A 25,000-nucleotide genomic window follows, 5' to 3' on the forward strand; every position below is an offset into this window, starting at 1 on the left:
CATGAACATATGTTCAGCTGTATTGACATGTATGATTGTGTATGACATTAATGTCTATGTTGTGAAAATACTCCATCTTTTCCAAACCCTTATTGATGTTTGTTACCATGGAAACGCTGTATCGTCAGCATCATTCTTCTGCTTTTGTGTGCAGCGGTCAGGGAGGTCAAAGGTCAGGCTGCTCTCGGGACAATCTGATGGAACTGTTTCCTGTCTGAAAAGTACAAGACAGTATTTGCTCCAGAAATGACTCACTTCGGCTTTAATGATGTGTGTGTGTGTGTGTGTGTGTGTGTGAGCGTGTATTTATCACTTTGTGGGGACCAAATGTCCCCATAAGGATAGTAAAACCTGAAATGTTTGACCTTGTGGGGACATTTTGTCGGTCCCCATGAGGAAAACAGCTTATAAATCATACTAAATTATGTTTTTTTAAAATGTAAAAATGCAGAAAGTTTTCTGTGAGGGTTAGGTTTAGGGATAGGGTTGGGTTTAGGGGATAGAATATAAAGTTTGTACAGTATAAAAACCATTATGTCTATGGAAAGTCCCCATAAAACATGGAAACACAACATGTGTGTGTGTGTGTGTGTGTGTGTGTGTGTGTGTGTGTGTGTGTGTGTGTGTGTTTGCAGCTGCACCGTGTTTTGAGGCCCTTCTGGGTCGGGCTGTCTGCGTCTGCTCTGGTTTTACAGCCGTCTACAGACGCAGCTTCTAGCTCCACTGACTGCAGACAGAAAAGGCCATTAGGCTAGCAGAGATCGATGCGGAAGAGCAGAACACTGGATGTGATGTAGAAACACACCTGAGCTTGAGTCGGGAGTAACGTGACGCTGACTCGACGGCGCATGCACTGCGACAGAAACATGAGAGGATCTATTCATGGAAACATCTAAACAGCACAATACTTGTGTGTGTTTCTGTGCCGATTAAGTCGAGGGGGTCTGTTACCTGTTGTGACTGTCTGAAAAACACATCTCTGTCATCTGTGAGAGACAAAAACCTGATTATTAACACTCCGACAGTCTCCAGAAGAGCCTGTGACATCAACAATAAGAGGTACGGCAGGTGTTCATGTGTCTATCCTTACATGCATGACTGAACCGTTATTATCATGCATTATTTCTTCATCAGAACAGACCTGTGACACTGTGTCCTCCAGGCCACTAGGGGCAGCACTGACCTGTAGAGTCGCTGTGTAATCGGCCCTTCCTCCTGTGCAGCAGTTTCCTGACCTCCAGCAGCTCTTCACTCTCTGAAGTGTGACGTCTCTTGAGATGTTCGATGTGAACGGACATCACATCCACCGCGTGACTGACACGAGCTTCCTGATAAACATGAAGGATGCGTGTTTTAGAAAGTATGAGGCCTCTGAGTGAGGATTCTGTTTCAGGTCTCTGGTTTGAGGTACCTGGTGTACAGCTCCCAGCATCTCAGCTGTGGTGATGATGTTCTCCATGTTGCTCTCCACCACCTGCAGTCTGTTCTGCATCTGCAGCACCATCTCTCTACTGTCCACCTCTGCCAGACCCTCATACAACACCTGCAGGACAACTCAACGCTCACAACGCTCTCACAACGCTCTCACAACGCTCTCATAATGTTCTCACAACGCTATCATAATGTTCTCACAACGCTATCATAATGTTCTCACAACGCTCTCATAATGTTCTCATAATGTTCTCACAACGCTCTCATAATGTTCATCTCAACGGTCTCACAACGCTCTCATAATGTTCTCACAACGCTCTCATAATGTTCTCACAACGCTTTCATAATGTTCTCACAACGCTCTCATAATGTTCTCATAATGTTCTCATAATGTTCTCACAACGCTATCATAATGTTCTCACAACGCTCTCATAATGTTCTCATAATGTTCTCACAACGCTCTCATAATGTTCATCTCAACGGTCTCACAACGCTCTCATAATGTTCTCACAACGCTATCATAATGTTCTCACAACGCTCTCATAATGTTCTCATAATGTTCTCACAACGCTATCATAATGTTCTCACAACGCTCTCATAATGTTCTCATAATGTTCTCACAACGCTCTCATAATGTTCATCTCAACGGTCTCACAACGCTCTCATAATGTTCTCACAACGCTCTCATAATGTTCATCTCAACGCTCTCATAATGTTCTCACAACGCTCTCATAATGTTCATCTCAACGGTCTCACAACGCTCTCATAATGTTCTCATAATGTTCTCACAACGCTCTCATAATGTTCATCTCAACGCTCTCACAACGCTCTCACAACGCTATCATAATGTTCATCTCAATGGTTTCACAACGCTCTCATAATGTTCTCACAACACTCTCATAATGTTCATCTCAACGCTCTCACAACGCTATCATAATGTTCTCACAACACTCTCACAACGCTCTCACAACCCTCTCACAACTCTATCATAATGCTCTCACAACACTCTCACAACTCTATCATAATGCTCTCACAACACTCTCACAACGCTATCATAATGTTCTCACAACACTCTCACAACGCTCTCACAACCCTCTCACAACTCTATCATAATGCTCTCACAACGCTATCATAATGTTCTCACAACACTCTCACAACGCTCTCACAACCCTCTCACAACGCTATCATAATGTTCTCACAACGCTCTCACAACCCTCTCACAACTCTATCATAATGCTCTCACAACACTCTCCCAACGCTATCATAATTCTCTCCCAACGCTATCATAACGCTCTCATAATGCTCTCACAACGCTCTCACAACGCTATCATAACGTTATTATTATACTCTCACAACACTCTCACAACTTCCTCTCTGGGAACCAGCACCTTATCGTGGTGGAGAGGTTTGTGTGCCCTTATGATCCTGAGGGCTGTGTTGTCTGGAGCCAGGTGCTCCTGGTAGGGTCTCCCAAGGCAAAGTGGTCTCAGGAGAGGGGCCAGACTAAGAATGGTTCACAAAGACTCCATGGATAAAACGGCAAGAGGAGGAGTTAACCTGCCCGAAGGAAGCCCGGGGCCCCTGTCTGGAGCCAGGCCCAGATGGAGGGCTCGTCGGCGAGCGCCTGGTGGCCGGGCTTGTCACGGAGCCCGGCCGGCTACAGCTCAAAGAAGCAACATGAAACCCCCCCCTACATCCCTTGGGCCCACCACCCATTGGAGAAACCGCAGGAGTCGGGTGCGCTGCCATATGGGTGGCAGTGAAGGCCGTGGGCCTCGACGGACCAGACCCGGGCAGCAAAGGCTAGCTCTAGGGACGTGGAATGTCACCTCACTGGGGGGAAGGAGCCTCCCCGATCTAAACTCAAGTGGATGTTTGTTATTAGACTTCTGTGCTAGTCATGGATTATCTATAACAAAAACCATGTTCGAACATAAGGATGCTCATAAGTGTACGTGGTACCAGAGCACCCTAGGCCGAAGGTCGATGATAGATTTTGTAATCCTGTCGTCGGATCTGAGGCCATATGTTTTGGACACTCGGGTGAAGAGAGGGGCAGAGCTGATCACCATCTGGTGGTGAGTTGGGTCAGGGGGTAGGGAAAGACTCTGGACAGACCTGGGAAGCCCAAACGAGTAGTGCAGGTGAACTGGGAACATTTGGAGGAGGTCCCTGTCCGCGAGATCTTCAACTCACACCTCCGGCAGAGCTTTTCAGGCATCCCTGCGGAGGTTGGGGACATTGAACCGGAGTGGGCAATGTTCAAAGCTTCCATTGCTGAAGCCGCGGTGGAGAGCTGCGGCCTCAAGGTTTTAGGTGGCGCAAGGGGTGGTAACCCTCGAACACCGTGGTGGACACTGGTGGTCAGGGAAATCGTCCAACTGAAGAAAGAGGCCTTCCGGGATTTGTTGTCCTGGAGGTCTCCGGAGGCAGTTGCAAGGTACCGACAGGCCCAAAGGGCTGCGGCCTCGGCCGTGAGGGAGGCAAAGCAGTGGGTGTGGGAAAGGTTCGGAGAAGCCGTGGAGAAGGACTTTCAGTCCGCACAAAAGTGCTTCTGGAAAACCGTCCGCTACCTTAGGAGGGGGAAACAGGGAACCATCCAAGCTGTATACAGCAAAGATGGGACGGTGGGCTGGGGATCTCATCCCTGCTTTTTGCAGATGATGTTGTCTTCATGTCATCATCGGTCCATGACCTTCAGCTCTCACTGGATTGCTTGGCAGTCGAGTGTGAAGCGGCTGGGATGAGGATTAGCACCTCTAAATCTGAGGCCATGGTTCTCAGCAGGAAACCGATGGAGTGCGTTCTCAAGGTAGGGAAGGAGGCATTGCCCCAAGTGAAGGAGTTCAAGTACATCGGGGTCTTGTTCACGAGTGAGGGGACAATGGAACGGGAGGTTGGCCGGAGAATTGGGGCAGCGGGGGCGATATTGCACTCGCTCTATCGCACCGTTGTCACGAAAAGAGAGCTGAGCCGGAAGGCAAAGCTCTCGATCTACTGGTCAATTTTTGTTCCTTCCCATGACTGAAAAAACTAGGTCGCGAGTACAAGCCGCCGAAATGGGCTTCCTCAGAAGGGTGGCGGGCTTCTCCCTTAGAGATAGGGTGAGGAGCTCAGTCATCCGTGAGGAGCTCGGAGTAGAGCCGCTGCTCCTTTGCGTCGAAAGGAGTCAGTTGAGGTGGTTTGGGCATCTGGTAAGGATGCCCCCTGGCAGCCTCCCTAGGGAGGTGTTTCAGGCACATCCAGCTGGGAGGAGGCCTCGGGGAAGACCCAGGATTAGGTGGAGAGATTACATCTCCACACTGGCCTGGGAACGCCTCGGGGTCCCCCAGTCAGAGCTGGTTAATGTGGCTCGGGATAGGGAAGTTTGGGGCCCCCTGCTGGAGCAGCCCCACGACCCGACTTCGGATAAGCGGTTGAAGATGGATGGATGGATGGATGGAATGCTATCACAACGCTCTCACACTGCTATCACAATGCCCTCACAACGTTCTCTCAACAGTCTCAACAGTCTCACAACGCTCTCACAGCAGTGTCGTGATGTGTGGTTTGTGCAGTACCTGCAGTGTTTCTCTGGTGTGCTGCAGTTCTCTCTGCAGGTTCTCTTCAGCAACGATGCGGTCATGCAGCTCTGCCTGCAGCCGCTGACTCAGTGTGTACTGGTCACAGTGAAATCCCATGGCAAACTGACTGAAGGCGCTCTGTGTGTGTGTTTACAGATGTTAATAATGACTCTTTAACTATGTATCCTAACATCAGAAACATCTCACCTCCACTTCCTCTTCAGTCATGTCCAAACTGCTATGAGGGAACACATTAAATTATTCCTCTGTCTGTCATGTTTGTTCTGTGACGTGTGTGTGTGTGTGTGTGTGTGTGTGTGTGTGTGTGTGTTTACCTCTTTAAACCCAATCTGTCCATGATCGATCGTTCTTCCCAGGACTCAGCGACCGGCTTCTCAGAGTTTGGATCTGTTCAGTGTGAACAAAACACAGTAACCATTGCAAAACCAGTAATCCGACTGATATAACTGTGATAAGTGTGTTTTACCCTCATCACATTCACTGTCGTCCAGTATTCCCGTGTGACCGGAGAGCCGTGATTCAGTCATCAGACCTGCACACAAACACTGTATTGTAGTACATCTTTCCATTGATGTCACCAGTGCAGAATGGCCTTTTCCCACCATGACGGTTCCTTTTACTGCTCAAATATATTCCAGCATATAATATGCCTGTTCATTTATTCATTGCGTAGTTTAATCTACACTGGCAAATCAACATGTAAACAATACAATAACGGTACAAACGTGCAATAAAGTTTCCCTTTGCGTCACCTGGTGGTGATTTGAGCGGTATCTACTGTGTCTATCTAGACATCACACACACACACACTCACACACACACACTCTCTCACTCACACACACACACACTCTCACTCACACACACTCACACACACACACACTCATACACACACACACTCTCACTCACACACACACTCTCTCACTCACACACACACACACTCTCACTCTCACACACACACTCACTCTCACACACACACTCTCTCACTCACACACACTCACACACACTCACACACACACTCTCTTACACACACACACACACACACACACACACTCTCTCACACACACACACACTCACACACACACTCATACACACTCTCTCACACACACTCTCAACTCACACACACTCACACACACACTCATACACACTCTCTCACACACACACACACACACACACACTCTCACTCACACACACTCACACACACACTCTCTTACACACACACACACACACACACACACACTCTCTCACACATACACACTCTCTCACACACACACACACACACACACTCTCAACTCACACACACACACTCTCACTCACACACACACACACACACACTCATACACACTCTCTCACACACACACACACACACACACTCAACTCACACACACTCTCACACTCTCTCACACACACTTACTCACACACACACATACACACACACACACTCTCAACTCACACACACTCACACTCTCTCACTCTCTCACACACACATACTCACACACACACATACACATACACACACACACACACACAATCAGCTAATCAATAAAACAGTATATAGTGTTAAATCTCTGCTACCTTCGTCCGTGTGTTTGTATCGTGTTCCTTCGGGGATGAAGAGTCAATCCTAATCTGCTGAACACTAAAGCTTCCCTCTGATCCCCTCTGATCCATTTACACTGAAACACATATGTTCAACTTCTCATCCACAGCTGAACATGTTCTTCATAACTGCACACTTTAGAAAACAATGTGTGAGGAAACTGAAAACGGTGTTTATTCCAACTTAAAGCTGCACCATGTAACTTTCTATTGTTAAAAAAGAACTAAATGTTATTAATGGGAGAGTGCAACTCAGGGATGGATTACCGACCGGGCCGATGGGCACAGTGCCCAGGGCCATTGACTGCCGCGGGGGGATCTGAACTTTAAGGTTGCGCGAAGTAGTTTGGCGATCCCACGGCATCCATGCACAACTCACCACACGCCCCACCAAGAGCGAGAACCACATTATAGTGACCACGAGGAGGTTACCCCATGTGACTCTACCCTCCCTAGCAACCAGGCCAATTTGGTTGCTTACCACAAGGAGGTTACCCCATGTGACTCTACCCTCCCTAGCAACCGGCCCAATTTGGTTGCTTACCACAAGGAGGTTACCCCATGTGACTCTACCCTCCCTAGCAACTCGGCCCAATTTGGTTGCTTACCACAAGGAGGTTACCCCATGTGAATCTACCCTCCCTAGCAACTGGCCCAGTTTGGTTGCTTACCACGAGGAGGTTACACCATGTGACTCTACCCTCCCTAGCAACTGGCCCAATTTGGTTGCTTACCACAAGGAGGTTACCCCATGTGACTCTACCCTCCCTAGCAACCGGCCCAATTTGGTTGCTTACCACGAGGAGGTTACCCCATGTGACTCTACCCTCCCTAGCAACTGGCCCAATTTGGTTGCTTACCACGAGGAGGTTACCCCATGTGAATCTACCCTCCCTAGCAACTGGCCCAGTTTGGTTGCTTACCACGAGGAGGTTACCCCATGTGAATCTACCCTCCCTAGCAACTGGCCCAATTTGGTTGCTTACCACAAGGAGGTTACCCCATGTGACTCTAGCCACCCTAGCAACCGGCCCAATTTGGTTGCTTACCACGAGGAGGTTACACCATGTGACTCTACCCTCCCTTGCAACCGGCCCAATTTGGTTGCTAAGGAGACCTGGCTGGAGTCACTCAGCACGCCCTGGATTCAAACTCGTGACTCCAGGGTTGGTAGGGTAAGATTATTAGCACACGTTTGTATTTTTCTTTATAGCTGCAATAATTTATATAAATAATTCCTTTTTTATTCCATTTATTTCACAACATCAATGTTTTCAATGAGTCAAAACAACAGCATCAGACATGGCACTCACCTGCTCAGATGACATATTTTCAGATATCTTGCCCTTTCTTTGATTATTTATTTGTCCATTCGCTCGGATGTCCTGCATGTTCACCTCGAACACAGAGAAGAGCCGAAGCCCGACCAAAACAACATTCTTCCACAAGACACGAGCGGTTTTATTTTTAACCGCTAGAGGGACAAAAGTTACATAGTGTAGCTTTAAACAGATTAAAGTGGCCATCGCCTCAAAGAAACATGTGCAGAAATACTCTTTAGTGAATTTAACATCTCCGCATTTTATTGTAGATAATTCCAACTATTTTATATACAGTATACATATAACCATCTATATAGATCAGTATAAATATAACTGATATAAGTGATTATTTTTAAGGCTCTATTTTTCATCAAAGACTATTTATTTATTTATTAATCAGAGACGGGCCGCTTCAGTTCAAATGAATGGAGAACGCCCAACGGTCAACGGATGTAGAAAGGAAGTCCCGCCTTACACGTAAAAGAGCCAATCACCTTTTAGATACAAACATCGCCTGTCAATCAACTGTAGAACGCGCATGCGCATTAGCTATACAAGCTGAGAAAATCGCGTGTTTTAGCGTAATATGAGGTACAGAAGCAACATTTATGATATCAGTGTTGTCATATGTTCTTCGATCGTAATCTTGACCAACCGTTTAGGAGATTTTTTGTCTTTCTATATTCAAGTTGATGTATGACTGGAAATAACCTCCCGAGAATGTTCCAGACAGGGGCGTTATTTACCATATTTATACCACCATCAATGCAAACATGTAAATGCTTCATGCCTGACATGGAACATATATTATATACATATATTAAAAAATACATTTAATATATCTAAAGGTAAAATGCAGGATGTATTTCAGGATCTGACCTCAAGAGGTCGTTACAGACCTCATATTTCAACAAACTCTAAACAATCTGACAAATACGATTCCCTCAACCTCAAGCATGTATACAGTACAGTGAGAGTATCAGATAGTCAAATGAGTGATTCCCAAATTCATACGCTTACCTGGTACTCCAAAGTACACCATTATAGTACATGTCCAAAAAACATTCAGCTGTTTTATGAAGTATAAAACTATCAAACTAAATGATGTTGCTGACTGTTTAGGGTCAGACAGTGACCTCTGTGTGTCATGTGACCGACTGAATTATTCAATCAGATGTGAATATTTAAAAAAGAATTTAGCTCAATAACAAAGCAACAGCAGCACATATAACAGCACAGTATTTCACATGTGTCGGAGGAAGAAACTATCTGTTTAATCTGTAATTTCAGCATCTCATGTGACCAAATGCAGTTTAAAATCTTTAATCACTTTTGTTTTCTGCTCGGACTTAGCAGGAGATGAACCTGGACTGGAATCGGACCGCCCGCTGCACACGGAACCGACACAGAACACTCAGACAATAGAGAGAGAGCGAGTTATGCCTCCCTGGGGTGACATTGTTCATACAACATCTGCTGAACACATTACACACACAAACACACACACACTCCTGTTAGGAGAGAAACACCTCACACACTATCGATCTGCCCAAATCCACCACATAAACACCCTTCAGTACTTATGGATTCATGATTTGTTATTTACCCTGTAGTATTTTATAATCTTAGATCAGGCTGGCATGGTATAAGGTACTTTGTGACCTTTGACCCAGATGACTGTTCTGTTTTTCATGCAGTATGTTTGGTTTTTAACTGAGCGACTCTACAGAGAGGAAACAAATCAAACTGAACTCTAGGTCACGACCTTCAGCTGAGGAAATCCACATAACAGACATGAACACACCGCACAAGGATGAGCATTTACTTTCCCAAAATATCATACTCGCAGCACAACTGACTGTCAAAACCACACCAATGATCCCATACAATATCTACTGATCTATTAAACACCCACAGAGCCTAAAAAACACCCCAATTACCCTCAAAACACTCCAATTACCCCCAAAACACTTCACTGAGCCCTTAAACACCCCAATTACCCTCAAAACACACCAATTACCCTCAAAACACTTCACTGAGCCCTTAAACACCCCAATTACCCTCAAAACACTCCAATTACCCTCAAAACACCCCCATTACCCTCAAAACACTCCAATTACCCTCAAAACACCCCAATTACCCTCAAAACACCCCAATTACCCTCAGAACACTTCACTGAGCCCTTAAACACCCCAATTACCCTCAAAACACCCCAATTACCCTCAAAACACTTCACTGAGCCCTTAAACACCCCAATTACCCTCAAAACACCCAAATTACCCTCAAAACACTTCACTGAGCCCTTAAACACCCCAATTACCCTCAAAACACTTCACTGAGCCCTTAAACACCCCAATTACCCTCAAAACACCCCAATTACCCTCAAAACACTTCACTGAGCCCTTAAACACCCCAATTACCCTCAAAACACTTCACTGAGCCCTTAAACACCCCAATTACCCTCAAAACACCCCAATTACCCTCAAAACACTTCACTGAGCCCTTAAACACCCCAATTACCCTCAAAACACCCCAATTACCCTCAAAACACTTCACTGAGCCCTTAAACACCCCAATTACCCACAAAACACCCCAATTACCCTCAAAACACTTCACTGAGCCCTTAAACACCCCAATTACCCTCAAAACACTTCACTGAGCCCTTAAACACCCCAATTACCCTCAAAACACCCCAATTACCCTCAAAACACTTCACTGAGCCCTTAAACACCCCAATTACCCTCAAAACACTCCAATTACCCCCAAAACACTTCACTGAGCCCTTAAACACCCCAATTACCCTCAAAACACCCCAATTACCCTCAAAACACTTCACTGAGCCCTTAAACACCCCAATTACCCTCAAAACACCCCAATTACCCTCAAAATACTCCAATTACCCCCAAAACACTTCACTGAGCCCTTAAACACCCCAATTACCCTCAAAACACTCCAATTACCCTCAAAACACCCCAATTACCCTCAAAACACTCCAATTACCCCCAAAACACTTCATTGAGCCCTTAAACACCCCAATTACCCTCAAAACACCCCAATTACCCTCAAAACACTTCACTGAGCCCTTAAACACCCCAATTACCCTCAAAACACTCCAATTACCCTCAAAACACCCCCATTACCCTCAAAACACTCCAATTACCCTCAAAACACCCCAATTACCCTCAGAACACTTCACTGAGCCCTTAAACACCCCAATTACCCTCAAAACACCCCAATTACCCTCAAAACACTTCACTGAGCCCTTAAACACCCCAATTACCCTCAAAACACTTCACTGAGCCCTTAAACACCCCAATTACCCTCAAAACACCCCAATTACCCTCAAAACACTTCACTGAGCCCTTAAACACCCCAATTACCCTCAAAACACCCCAATTACCCTCAAAACACTTCACTGAGCCCTTAAACACCCCAATTACCCTCAAAACACCCAAATTACCCTCAAAACACTTCACTGAGCCCTTAAACACCCCAATTACCCTCAAAACACTTCACTGAGCCCTTAAACACCCCAATTACCCTCAAAACACCCCAATTACCCTCAAAACACTTCACTGAGCCCTTAAACACCCCAATTACCCTCAAAACACCCCAATTACCCTCAAAACACTTCACTGAGCCCTTAAACACCCCAATTACCCTCAAAACACCCCAATTACCCTCAAAACACTCCAATTACCCTCAAAACACCCCCATTACCCTCAAAACACTCCAATTACCCTCAAAACACCCCAATTACCCTCAAAACACTCCAATTACCCTCAAAACACTCCAATTACCCTCAGAACACTTCACTGAGCCCTTAAACACCCAAATTACCCTCAAAACACCCCAATTACCCTCAAAACACTAACTGACCCCTTAAAACCCCTTAATGACCCTCAAAACACTCAATGACCCCTTAAAACCCCCTAATGACCCTCAAAACACTCAATGACCCCTTAACTCCCTAATGACCCTCAAAACACTAACTGACCCCTTAAAACCCCCTAATGACCCTCAAAACACTCAATGACCCCTTAACTCCCTAATGACCCTCAAAACACTCACTGACCCCTTAAAAACTCCCTAATGACCCTAAAAACACTCACTGACCCCTTAACTCCCTAATGACCCTAAAAACACTCACTGACCCCTTAAAACTCCCTAATGACCCTAAAAACACTCACTGACCCCTTAACTCCCTAATGACCCTCAAAACACTCACTGACCCCTTAAAACACCCTAATGACCCTCAAAACACTCACTGACCCCTTAAAAACTCCCTAATGACCCTCAAAACACTCACTGACCCCTTAAAACACCCTAATGACCCTCAAAACACTCACTGACCCCTTAAAAACTCCCTAATGACCCTCAAAACACTCACTGACCCCTTAAAACTCCCTAATGACCCTAAAAACACTCATTGACCCCTTAACTCCCTAATGACCCTCAAAACACTCACTGACCCCTTAAAAACTCCCTAATGACCCTAAAAACACTCACTGACCCCTTAAAACACCCTAATGACCCTCAAAACACTCACTGACCCCTTAAAAACTCCCTAATGACCCTCAAAACACTCACTGACCCCTTAAAAACTCCCTAATGACCCTAAAAACACTCACTGACCCCTTAAAACACCCTAATGACCCTCAATACACTCACTGACCCCTTAAAAACTCCCTAATGACCCTCAAAACACTCACTGACCCCTTAAAACTCCCTAATGACCCTCAAAACACTCACTGACCCCTTAAAACTCCCTAATGACCCTAAAAACACTCACTGACCCCTTAAAACTCCCTAATGACCCTCAATACACTCACTGACCCCTCAACTCCCTAATGACCCTAAAAACACTCACTGACCCCTTAAAACTCCCTAATGACCCTAAAAACACTCACTGACCCCTTAACTCCCTAATGACCCTCAAAACACTCACTGACCCCTTAAAACTCCCTAATGACCCTAAAAACACTCACTGACCCCTTAAAACACCCTAATGACCCTCAAAACACTCACTGACCCCTTAACTCCCTAATGACCCTCAAAACACTCACTGACCCCTTAAAACTCCCTAATGACCCTAAAAACACTCACTGACCCCTTAACTCCCTAATGACCCTCAAAACACTCACTGACCCCTTAAAACACCCTAATGACCCTCAAAACACTCACTGACCCCTTAACAACTCCCTAATGACCCTCAAAACACTCACTGACCCCTTAAAACTCCCTAATGACCCTCAAAACACTCACTGACCCCTTAAAAACTCCCTAATGACCCTCAAAACACTCACTGACCCCTTAACTCCCTAATGACCCTCAAAACACTCACTGACCCCTTAAAACTCCCTAATGACCCTAAAAACACTCACTGACCCCTTAACTCCCTAATGACCCTCAAAACACTCACTGACCCCTTAAAACACCCTAATGACCCTAAAAACACTCACTGACCCCTTAACTCCCTAATGACCCTCAAAACACTCACTGACCCCTTAAAAACTCCCTAATGACCCTCAAAACACTCACTGACCCCTTAAAACTCCCTAATGACCCTAAAAACACTCACTGACCCCTTAACTCCCTAATGACCCTCAAAACACTCACTGACCCCTTAAAACACCCTAATGACCCTCAAAACACTCACTGACCCCTTAAAAACTCCCTAATGACCCTCAAAACACTCACTGACCCCTTAAAACTCCCTAATGACCCTCAAAACACTCACTGACCCCTTAAAAACTCCCTAATGACCCTCAAAACACTCACTGACCCCTTAAAACACCCTAATGACCCTCAAAACACTCACTGACCCCTTAACTCCCTAATGACCCTCAAAACACTCACTGACCCCTTAAAACTCCCTAATGACCCTAAAAACACTCACTGACCCCTTAACTCCCTAATGACCCTCAAAACACTCACTGACCCCTTAAAAACTCCCTAATGACCCTAAAAACACTCACTGACCCCTTAAAACACCCTAATGACCCTCAAAACACTCACTGACCCCTTAAAAACTCCCTAATGACCCTCAAAACACTCACTGACCCCTTAAAAACTCCCTAATGACCCTAAAAACACTCACTGACCCCTTAAAACACCCTAATGACCCTCAAAACACTCACTGACCCCTCAAAACACCCTAATGACCCTAAAAACACTCACTGACCCCTTAACTCCCTAATGACCCTCAAAACACTCACTGACCCCTTAAAACTCCCTAATGACCCTCAAAACACTCACTGACCCCTTAAAAACTCCCTAATGACCCTCAAAACACTCACTGACCCCTTAACTCCCTAATGACCCTCAAAACACTCACTGACCCCTTAAAACTCCCTAATGACCCTCAAAACACTCACTGACCCCTTAACTCCCTAATGACCCTCAAAACACTCACTGACCCCTTAAAACACCCTAATGACCCTCAAAACACTCACTGACCCCTCAAAACACCCTAGTGATCCTTTAATACAACGGTCCCCAACCCCCGGGCCGCGGACCGGTACCGGTCTGTGGGTCATTTGGTACCGGGCCGCACAGAAAGAATAAATAACTCACATTATTTCCCAAAAAAAAAAAATATATTATTTTTCATTTATTTTATTTATTATCTGAGTCTGAACAATGTTTTATTTTGAAAAATAATAAATTTTAAAATAATAAAATCTCTCCGTTACATCCGTCTATGACTCACTCTTGGTGCATAGCAACGCTTGTCTCTGTCACGTGATACGGTACCGCTAAAAATAAACCCACAATCTAGCAAAATGAGTAAAAAACAAACGTCTCTGGAAAGTTTCTTTGCGAAGGGGAAACGGTCCAGTCAGGAGACTGAAGAAGAGCCTATAACTTCCAAGAAAAAGAAAGCTGCATTTAACAGACAATACCAGGAGTCCTACTTGAAATATGGATTTATCGCAACAGGTGATTTACACGCACCAAGCCCGCTCTGCATAATATGTGGCAACCAGCTCTCTAATGAGGCATTGAAGCCTTCAAAACTGCTTCGCCACTTGGAGACCAAGCACCCCGCATTAAAAGACAAGCCTTTTGAGTATTTTGAAAGAAAAAGTTTGAACAAGAAGGCCAGAAGCAATTGCTGAGGGCCACCACATCAATAAATGCGAGTGCACTGAGAGCATCATACATGATGGCTTACCGTATTGCTAAGGCTAAGAAACCATTCACTATTGGTGAAGAATTGATCCTTCCCGCCACAAAAGACATTTGCCGTGAACTTCTAGGAGTAGACTGGACATAAGCAACACACTTCGGGTGTCCTTGTCTCCCATTAGCCCTAGATGGGACCGTCTCGTTACAGAGAAACAGGCTCAGGGCTCCCACTGATTGAGCGTTATGGTGAGTTGTATTTTTCATGCCCTTTATATTTGTTTTTGTGGTGTATCTTATTTTGAAGGCATGTTTAAATGTTACCATAGCGACCAGAGTGCGTTAGGCGGGGGCAGAGAGGATGTTATTCATGTTATGTTGTTGGCGCGATGTTACGAAGACGCTGCTAATAAAGTTGCGAGTATCTACACATTGGATTCACGTTTATTATTATATTTAAATAATACCCCAGTTTTTATGCCGATCGTATCATTTTATTTTGTTGTATTTATCCACCACACCTTAAAGGCCGGTCCGTGAAAAAATTGTCTGATATTAAACCGGTCCGCGGCGCAAAAAAGGTTGGGGACCGCTGCTTTAATACACTTGATGACCCTCACGAAACTATACTGACTCTCATAAATATCCTAATGACCCTCAAATACCCCCAGCTGCCTTGTGCCGCCCCCGCAAGATACCGTCCTGGGTGACTGCCCATGTCGCCCATGCCTAAATCCGCCTCTGTGAATGACCCTCAAAAACACTTAATGACTCAAAAGAACACGCTAATGACCCGGAGTAACACCCCAATGTCCCTTAAACAAAACACTCCCTAATCACCCTAACACGTCTAATTGCTCCTTTAAATGACCCCTTGGCCCTCTTATAACACCTGTGTGAGAGGCATTATATCAGGTCTATCAAAGCACCTTTATGAAACAATGTGAATGTAGAACAGTATTGTGTAAGTATTACCCTGTAGTTTTATTCAGCTGTTACCAAAGCAAGGGCATCCTCAGTCCTGCACTGCGGGGGCCTCAGGGCTAATGTTCAGTTCAGATGGTGAGAAGAGGGCATCCCCTCCTCTCGGTTTGACAGGAAACATACGCCCTCTCCAACAGGAAGACGTGGTTGCATTTCATTAACACTGTCCTCTAGTCAGAACACACTTCTACACAGCATGTTATACATCATCTCATCAGATCTACACACAATTATCATGACAAATAGATCAAGTTAGCAGCACAGAGAGAAAACAACACAACAGAGGTGATGTGAAAGGCAAAGTTTACACTTCAAAAGATGAAGGACAAGCATTATATACACTGACGATGTAGTCAACACAGACAAACTGATAAAGGACCTGCGAGAGAGCAGTTTATATTCATACATATGGTTTGGCGAAGGGTCTGCTGGATTTAGATGCAGCTCTGATTGAGAAACAACAGGTTATTAAATAACATTCATATAAAGTTTGGAATCAGAAAAGTACATAAACATGAGATTCCAGTATTTATATTAGTATTCTAAAACATGGAGCATGTCGCCTTGTGGATGCCGCCATGTTGAGACCACATGACCAGCCAAATATACGAGTAAATGACTCGTGGATGACGGTGAACACCACACTTTAACAATGACATTGGTAACTGAAAACTATGGATGCTACATCCACTGCGCTAGATGCAATGCCAAGATGTCACGTCGGCCAGCATGAAGTCTTGAGTAAATGTAAATCACAGTATCGTCTCTCAGAGGCTCAAAAAGAAACTTTTACACATGGAGAAATACACAATTTGAGGTTAACAAGTTGTTTCTGTGTGTCAGTTGTTCAGGAGGCGTGAGGGCACATGTGGAAGATCTGAGCAGCATCAATTAAGGTCTTTATTGTCTTATTGCATTTTGTAGCATGTCTTTGACCTGTACCACCTCCTTGTCCCACTGCAGGTGATCCGGCCAGGTTGCAGTTCATCATAAACATCTTCAACAATAAGTAACAAATCATCCGGTTCTTGTAAAATATACAAACTGTGATACAAAATATGATAAAGTTCACAGTGATTGGTCGATCTGTATGGAATGATCACGGTTGGGATTGGGTCAGGTAGAGACATTAAATGGCCCTGTAGATCTCCTGGAATCATTGGGTAGGGTCTGGTCAGGATGGGTCAAGTCCATTCAAGTTGGGTCAGGTATGTACATTACATGTTCCTATAGATTGTAACAAGAAATCACTTACTAAAGGAGTCATTTTCCTGTTAAAATATCTAAACATCCATAAACATCCTTTTTGCAATGACATTGGAATGATCGGTCAGGTTGTGTAGGGTCAGGTGAATTCAGGGTCAGGTCAGGGTCGAGTCAGGTCAGTACCTGCCATGTAGATCTCCTGCAGCAATGGTGTCGCTTTAGGTCAGATCCAGGATCAGGATCAAGGCCATGTGGGGCAAGGTCAGGTCAGGATTGGTCACGTCAAGTTCGGTCAGGTAAGTGCATGTTCCTGTACATCTACAGGAATTTACAGGTCAGGTTGTCTCTGGTTGGGTGGCCATGTGTGGTAAAGGTCAGGTCAGACTGGGTCAGATCCAGTTAAGTTGGGTCAGGTAAGTTCATGTTCCTGTAGATCTCCTGCAGCAGTGGGGTCAAATGGATTCAGATTCGAGGTTGAGTCAGGATCAGGATCAAGGTCAAATGGGGTAAAGTCAGGTCAGGCTTGGTCAGGTTCGGTCAAGTTGGGTCAAGATGTCTCAGATTGGGTGGATTCGGGGTCAGGGTTCGGTCAGGTCAGTACATGTCCCTATAGATCTCCTGCAGCAGTGGGGTCAAATGGATTCAGATTTGGGGTTGGGTCAGAATCAAGGCCATGTGGGGTAAAGTCAGGACAGACTGGGCCAGGTCCAGTCAAGTTGGGTCAAGATGTCTCAGATTGGGTAGATTCAGGGTCAGGGTTGGGTCGGGTCAGTACATGTCCCTATAGATCTCCTGCAGCAGTGGGGTCAAATGGATTCAGATTTGGGGTTGGGTCAGGATCAGGATCAAGGCCATGTGGGGTAAGGTCAGGACAGACTGGGCCAGTTGTGGTAGGGAAGATCATGTTCCTGTAGATCTGCCAGAATGATTGGGTCAGGTTGTCTCTGGTTGGGTGGATTCTGGGTCAGGGTTGGGTTGGGTCAGTACATGTCCCTGTAGATCTCCTGAAGCAGTGGGGTCAGACTAATTCCGATTTGGGATTGGGTCAGGATCAAGGCCATGTGGGGTAAGGTCAGGTCAAGTTGGGTCAGGTAAGTTCATGTTCCTGTAGAGCTACAACAATGATCAGGATGTCTCAGGTCGGGTGGATTCGGGGTCAGGGCTCGGTCAACACATGTCCCTGTAGATCCCCCACTGAACTGGGGTCAGGTGGATTCAGGGTCAGGGCCAGGTGGGGTAAGGTCAGACCAGTTGAAATCAGTACATGTCCTTGTAGATCTCCTGCAGCAGTGGATGCAGTGATGTCTCAGACTCTGTCTTCTTGATCTTCTGCACCAGTTGTGCATTCTCCGTCACAAGCTGTCGTAGATCTGTGAGTTTCTGCAAGAGTTTGGGAAAGATGAAGCTGGCATCTGGGTGATTGATCTGCAGGTGCTGATTCAGAGCTTGTAAGATGTTATCCTGGATCTCCTCAACTTGGTGAACATTCATCAGTCCTGGACGATCTATACACAGTGAACACACAGCATATATACTCACAACATTAATAATATATATGCAAGCAGCAATGATGGGGCTGAGCACATCTGTGGCATGCAAACTGTAAGGCTCATTAGATCTGGTTGGTGATACCATATATATAGTTTTTAGCATGATCCAAGGAATCAGAAAATTTTGAATCAAGGCTGTTTGGTACTAAATTGTAAATAAACCGTTAAGAATAGAAACATTCCCTCACCTCCACACAGAATAATAGCCGCCACAAACAGCGCAAGGTCACTATCGTCTAGCTCAAGAGCGTTAAACTTCACCGCAAACTCAAACTTCGGCTCCATAATCTCACTGAAGGGTTTTCGTAAGCTGCGTAGAAACTCTCTCGTGACAAAGCCCCGCCCATTCGCCACCAGCAGCCCGTCCTTATTCATCAACGACGGAAGCATTGCGAAGATGGATTCATGGACTCCATACTTCAACAGCGTCACCTGCAGGATCATAAGAGAACTACAAGTCTCAAGAAAACAAACTCGACTGAAAATAAAACATTTTACGCCTGATTTTCCGTTTTTTATGCCGTTACCTGGTCATTGAGGAAAAGGTTGACGAATCCTGGGATGCTTTTGGAGAACTCAGTGAGTTCTCGTACGGTCTCCACAGTAGTGCACTGACAGAGGTAAAACACGTGAACGCCGATCTCCTTATTGGGCGGAGCTCCGTTAATCACCTGATTCCAGACCAAACCGTTCTCCGCCTGCCACAGCGAGTCCATGTCGTGAATTACAAATGGCTGAAAGATAGAGAAAGAGAGTTACTTTTGCTTTCAGAAAGTTGTTTATTGATGTTCAATTACTGGTGACTGTGGTGTTGGTTACCGGGCTCGCGTTTGTCTTCCCTGTCAGAATGTTCCGCGCTTTCCTCTTGGTCATGTTGAGGTTCTTCAGGTAGGCGTTGTTCACCCGTTTGGCGAGAGATTTGAGATCCGAACCGCTGGAGTTCGGAGAGCTTTTCTCCCCAGCTAACAGACCCGCAACAAGCTTCCGTTTCTCAGCCTCTGGCATCCGTCCATATCGGATCGCTACTCACACAAACACACACAGAGAATCCCGTTCAGTTCTGTAGGAGGTCATCAGGTGATATTTTGTTGTTTTATTGTTGTCAAATTGTGTCTGTTGTCGTTTTACCATCATGAGACATTCCGAGCATGAGGCACTTCTGAAAACGACAGAACTGACATTTATTGCGACTTTTCTTCTGAATCTTACAGCTACGATCACATCGGTCATATTCCAACTTCATACGAATCGTCCTCCTGAAAAATCCCTGAGATAAAGAGAGACATAAGACTCAATATGGAACGCCCAATTCCCACTACTTAGAAGCTCCTCGGGGTGGTGGAGTTACTCGCCTCAATCCGGGTGGTGGAGGACGAGTCTCAGTTGCCTCCGCGTGTGAGACCGCCAATCGGCGCATCTGATCACGTGACTCGTTGTGCATGACACCACACAGACTCACAGCATGTGGAGACTCATGCTACTCTCCACGATCCACACACAACTCACCACACGCCCCATTGAGAGAACCACTAATCACCACCACGAGGAGGTTACCCCATGTGACTCTACCCTCCCTAGCAACTGGCCCAATTTGGTTGCTAAGGAGTCAAACTCACGACTGCAGGTGGGATAGCGTCAATATTCGCTCAGCTACACAGACCCCCAAGATTTACAAAAAGTTACATACTTGTTTAGCTTTAATTTACAGATTTATTTTTTGGTTTGATGCAAAAACAACCTCTGACCCCTGACCTTACAGCCCTCGCAGGCATGAACACCGTAGTGGAATCCAGAAGCTTTGTCTCCACAGATGCGACACTCAACGTTTATCCCCGCCTCCTCGCGCCCCAGCAAGAGCTGCTCCGACAGAGACGAGACTTTAGGAAGACCTAAACACACATACAGGAATCAAACACTGAAAATGTTAAATACTCAACACTTTTAACACATTCACGAATAATAATGATCTCTCACAGTGTCAGTCAAAACAACGTCTTCATATAGTAAATGCAAAAGTATCAGTCTGAGCCACATTCATGACCACTGAAACAGAAAACAGTTTTTTGAGTTGTTGATTGACAGACGAAACCGTCAGATCAGCACAAACCTGAAGCTGTTGTAGACGGTTCAGGACTGTGGCTGGTGTTTGTCTGATCTTCCGGTTCATTTGTGTCCTGATGGGGCGTCTCCCAGCTAAGCCCCTCCCCCTGCAACCCCACACTCTCCTCAGCCTCCGTCCTCATTCCCAGATCCAGATTAAGCCCCGCCCCCACTCCCAGCTCAGACAGCACATCCTCCAGATGCTCGTCATCTGGCCCCTCCCCTTTTGAGGTGTGGCTACTGCAAGGGGAGGAGTCTTCATTATCCACACAGACTCCGCGCACTGCGCCGGGATCTCTGGGTAATCTCCGCATTGCGATCATAACAATACCTGTAAAATAGAAATGCATTAAACAGGTAAACGCCCGGTAAAAAAAAATCTGTTTTATTCAGTATTTGTTAAAAATATTAAGATGCAAGACATTAAGAAAAAAAACTTCCAGACAATAATTACGTTTATTTTCTTACCACATTGGCAACTGTCACATATTTGTCTAATAAAATAGTGAGATTTATGCTTAAAAACCCTAAGAAAAATGATCATAATTCAAGATTTATTCCCTGAACACAAGGACATGTATGAATGATTCACTCATAACACACATAAGACCGTTAACTACATATTAACACACCAGTAAATGAATCTGAAGGAGGTGCACAGACTTTGAACTGAACGGACTGGGATTGAGATGTCTATGATGTTATTTGTGCTATGCTTCATGCCTCCTAAAGTGATGTAAAGAATGATGAGCTGTAGATAAGTGTCTGTGATTTTCTCAAGTGGTGAGAGAGATAACATGAGATAACTTGAGACGTGTGATTTTGACAGCTGTGTTGGGTTTAGTACATACTGTGCCCCACAACCCACTGTTAGCAATGCATTCTGGGAACTAACATACACCAGCTGTAGACATCAGAGCTGGAGCTCCTGCACAGTCATTACACACACACGGCACACATTTCTTAGAATCAGTTACCAAAAACAACCAGTGAAACACACAGAATAAGAGCAGAGGTCAGTCAGGCCTCTCACAGGAGGTTCAATGTGACGCTGCAGGCTGCGAAATCTTAGAGGTTCATCCCACATTTGCACTGACTTCAGATCTGAACTGAAAATGTCACTACATGCCCACAAACAAACACAGCACAATCTTTCTTAACATTGAGTTTAAAGAACATCATGTGACTCGTTGTGCATGACACCGCGGAGACTCACAGCATGTGGAGGCTCATGCTACTCTCCACGATCCACACACAACTCACCACACGCCCCATTGAGAGAACCACTAATCACCACCACGAGGAGGTTACCCCATGTGACTCTACCCTCCCTAGCAACCAGACCAATTTGGTTACCCCATGTGACTCTACCCTCCCTAGCAACCAGACCAATTTGGTTACCCCATGTGACTCTACCCTCCCTAGCAACCGGCCAATTTGGTTACCCCATGTGACTCTACCCTCCCTAGCAACCGGCCCAATTTGGTTACCCCATGTGACTCTACCCTCCCTAGCAACCAGCCAATTTGGTTACCCCATGTGACTCTACCCTCCCTAGCAACCGGGATAATTTGGTTGCTAAGGAGACCTGACTGGAGTCTAATACCCCACGAGGAGGTTACCCCATGTGACTCTACCCTCCCTAGCAACCGGCCCAATTTGGTTACCCCATGTGACTCTACCCTCCCTAGCAACCGGCCCAATTTGGTTACCCCATGTGACTCTACCCTCCCTAGCAACCGGCCAATTTGGTTACCCCATGTGACTCTACCCTCCCTAGCAACCGGCCCAATTTGGTTATCCCATGTGACTCTACCCTCCCTAGCAACCGGCCAATTTGGTTACCCCATGTGACTCTACCCTCCCTAGCAACCGGGATAATTTGGTTGCTAAGGAGACCTGACTGGTGTCTAATACCCCACGAGGAGGTTACCCCATGTGACTCTACCCTCCCTAGCAACCGGCCCAATTTGGTTACCCCATGTGACTCTACCCTCCCTAGCAACCGGCCCAATTTGGTTACCCCATGTGACTCTACCCTCCCTAGCAACCGGCCAATTTGGTTACCCCATGTGACTCTACCCTCCCTAGCAACCGGCCCAATTTGGTTACCCCATGTGACTCTACCCTCCCTAGCAACCGGCCAATTTGGTTACCCCATGTGACTCTACCCTCCCTAGCAACCGGGATAATTTGGTTGCTAAGGAGACCTGACTGGAGTCTAATACCCCACGAGGAGGTTACCCCATGTGACTCTACCCTCCCTAGCAACCGGCCCAATTTGGTTACCCCATGTGACTCTACCCTCCCTAGCAACCGGCCCAATTTGGTTACCCCATGTGACTCTACCCTCCCTAGCAACCGGCCCAATTTGGTTATCCCATGTGACTCTACCCTCCCTAGCAACCGGCCAATTTGGTTACCCCATGTGACTCTACCCTCCCTAGCAACCGGGATAATTTGGTTGCTAAGGAGACCTGACTGGTGTCTAATACCCCACGAGGAGGTTACCCCATGTGACTCTACCCTCCCTAGCAACCGGCCCAATTTGGTTACCCCATGTGACTCTACCCTCCCTAGCAACCGGCCCAATTTGGTTACCCCATGTGACTCTACCCTCCCTAGCAACCGGCCAATTTGGTTACCCCATGTGACTCTACCCTCCCTAGCAACCGGCCCAATTTGGTTACCCCATGTGACTCTACCCTCCCTAGCAACCGGCCAATTTGGTTACCCCATGTGACTCTACCCTCCCTAGCAACCGGCCCAATTTGGTTACCCCATGTGACTCTACCCTCCCTAGCAACCGGCCCAATTTGGTTACCCCATGTGACTCTACCCTCCCTAGCAACCGGCCCAATTTGGTTACCCCATGTGACTCTACCCTCCCTAGCAACCGGCCCAATTTGGTTACCCCATGTGACTCTACCCTTCCTAGCAACCGGCCCAATTTGGTTACCCCATGTGACTCTACCCTCCCTAGCAACCGGCCAATTTGGTTACCCCATGTGACTCTACCCTCCCTAGCAACCGGGATAATTTGGTTGCTAAGGAGACCTGACTGGAGTCTAATACCCCACGAGGAGGTTACCCCATGTGACTCTACCCTCCCTAGCAACCGGCCCAATTTGGTTACCCCATGTGACTCTACCCTCCCTAGCAACCGGCCCAATTTGGTTACCCCATGTGACTCTACCCTCCCTAGCAACCGGCCCAATTTGGTTATCCCATGTGACTCTACCCTCCCTAGCAACCGGCCAATTTGGTTACCCCATGTGACTCTACCCTCCCTAGCAACCGGGATAATTTGGTTGCTAAGGAGACCTGACTGGTGTCTAATACCCCACGAGGAGGTTACCCCATGTGACTCTACCCTCCCTAGCAACCGGCCCAATTTGGTTACCCCATGTGACTCTACCCTCCCTAGCAACCCGGCCCAATTTGGTTACCCCATGTGACTCTACCCTCCCTAGCAACCGGCCAATTTGGTTACCCCATGTGACTCTACCCTCCCTAGCAACCGGCCCAATTTGGTTACCCCATGTGACTCTACCCTCCCTAGCAACCGGCCAATTTGGTTACCCCATGTGACTCTACCCTCCCTAGCAACCGGGATAATTTGGTTGCTAAGGAGACCTGACTGGAGTCTAATACCCCACGAGGAGGTTACCCCATGTGACTCTACCCTCCCTAGCAACCGGCCCAATTTGGTTACCCCATGTGACTCTACCCTCCCTAGCAACCGGCCCAATTTGGTTACCCCATGTGACTCTACCCTCCCTAGCAACCGGCCCAATTTGGTTACCCCATGTGACTCTACCCTCCCTAGCAACCGGCCCAATTTGGTTACCCCATGTGACTCTACCCTCCCTAGCAACCGGCCAATTTGGTTACCCCATGTGACTCTACCCTCCCTAGCAACCGGGATAATTTGGTTGCTAAGGAGACCTGACTGGAGTCTAATACCCCACGAGGAGGTTACCCCATGTGACTCTACCCTCCCTAGCAACCGGCCCAATTTGGTTACCCCATGTGACTCTACCCTCCCTAGCAACCGGCCCAATTTGGTTACCCCATGTGACTCTACCCTCCCTAGCAA

At 46.4% G+C, this 25,000-nt stretch overlaps 2 protein-coding genes and 1 long non-coding RNA gene across 12 annotated transcripts in view; 1 reads left to right on the top strand and 2 right to left on the bottom strand.

Moving 5' to 3' along the window:
* si:ch73-352p18.4 (inositol 1,4,5-triphosphate receptor associated 2) overlaps positions 1 to 15,216 on the bottom strand; it is a 16,207-nt gene extending 991 nt beyond the window's left edge. Inside the window, exons 1-12 of one of the 4 annotated variants that reach the window (XM_052121755.1) lie at positions 15,111 to 15,216; positions 6,588 to 6,688; positions 5,482 to 5,547; positions 5,330 to 5,402; positions 5,202 to 5,232; positions 4,992 to 5,132; positions 1,412 to 1,543; positions 1,184 to 1,328; positions 952 to 986; positions 806 to 853; positions 642 to 727; positions 107 to 214 (exon numbers count right to left, since the gene is read on the bottom strand). In XM_052121755.1, the coding sequence (XP_051977715.1) occupies positions 107 to 214; positions 642 to 727; positions 806 to 853; positions 952 to 986; positions 1,184 to 1,328; positions 1,412 to 1,543; positions 4,992 to 5,132; positions 5,202 to 5,232; positions 5,330 to 5,402; positions 5,482 to 5,542 (860 nt within the window). In that variant the 5' untranslated portion in view covers positions 5,543 to 5,547; positions 6,588 to 6,688; positions 15,111 to 15,216. Of the gene's footprint in view, positions 1 to 106; positions 215 to 641; positions 728 to 805; positions 854 to 951; positions 987 to 1,183; positions 1,329 to 1,411; positions 1,544 to 4,991; positions 5,133 to 5,201; positions 5,233 to 5,329; positions 5,681 to 6,587; positions 6,689 to 15,110 lie in introns of those variants that run through there. The other 3 variants (XM_052121756.1, XM_052121754.1, XM_052121753.1) reach the window with 3 other exon arrangements.
* pparda (peroxisome proliferator-activated receptor delta a) overlaps positions 9,193 to 25,000 on the bottom strand; it is a 24,067-nt gene continuing 8,259 nt past the window's right edge. For both annotated transcript variants that reach the window (XM_052121745.1, XM_052121746.1), the window contains exons 2-9: positions 20,909 to 21,232; positions 20,554 to 20,690; positions 19,930 to 20,068; positions 19,621 to 19,823; positions 19,329 to 19,535; positions 18,990 to 19,233; positions 16,037 to 18,756; positions 9,193 to 9,406 (exon numbers count right to left, since the gene is read on the bottom strand). In XM_052121745.1, coding sequence (XP_051977705.1) covers positions 18,509 to 18,756; positions 18,990 to 19,233; positions 19,329 to 19,535; positions 19,621 to 19,823; positions 19,930 to 20,068; positions 20,554 to 20,690; positions 20,909 to 21,232 — 1,502 coding nt within the window. In that variant the 3' untranslated portion in view covers positions 9,193 to 9,406; positions 16,037 to 18,508. The remainder of the gene's footprint in view (positions 9,407 to 16,036; positions 18,757 to 18,989; positions 19,234 to 19,328; positions 19,536 to 19,620; positions 19,824 to 19,929; positions 20,069 to 20,553; positions 20,691 to 20,908; positions 21,233 to 25,000) is intronic.
* On the top strand, positions 22,505 to 24,810 carry LOC127639644 (uncharacterized). 6 transcript variants are annotated; one of them, XR_007969995.1, is made up of 3 exons: positions 22,505 to 22,563; positions 23,988 to 24,122; positions 24,567 to 24,810. It is a non-coding gene; the product is annotated as an uncharacterized LOC127639644 (long non-coding RNA). The 6 variants fall into 6 exon arrangements; XR_007969993.1 differs by lacking the exon at positions 22,505 to 22,563 and adding an exon at positions 22,816 to 22,874; XR_007969991.1 differs by lacking the exon at positions 22,505 to 22,563 and adding an exon at positions 22,936 to 23,185.

This window comes from Xyrauchen texanus, chromosome 48, assembly GCF_025860055.1.
Source record: "Xyrauchen texanus isolate HMW12.3.18 chromosome 48, RBS_HiC_50CHRs, whole genome shotgun sequence".
In the NCBI taxonomy this organism is placed as follows: Eukaryota; Metazoa; Chordata; class Actinopteri; order Cypriniformes; family Catostomidae; genus Xyrauchen; species Xyrauchen texanus.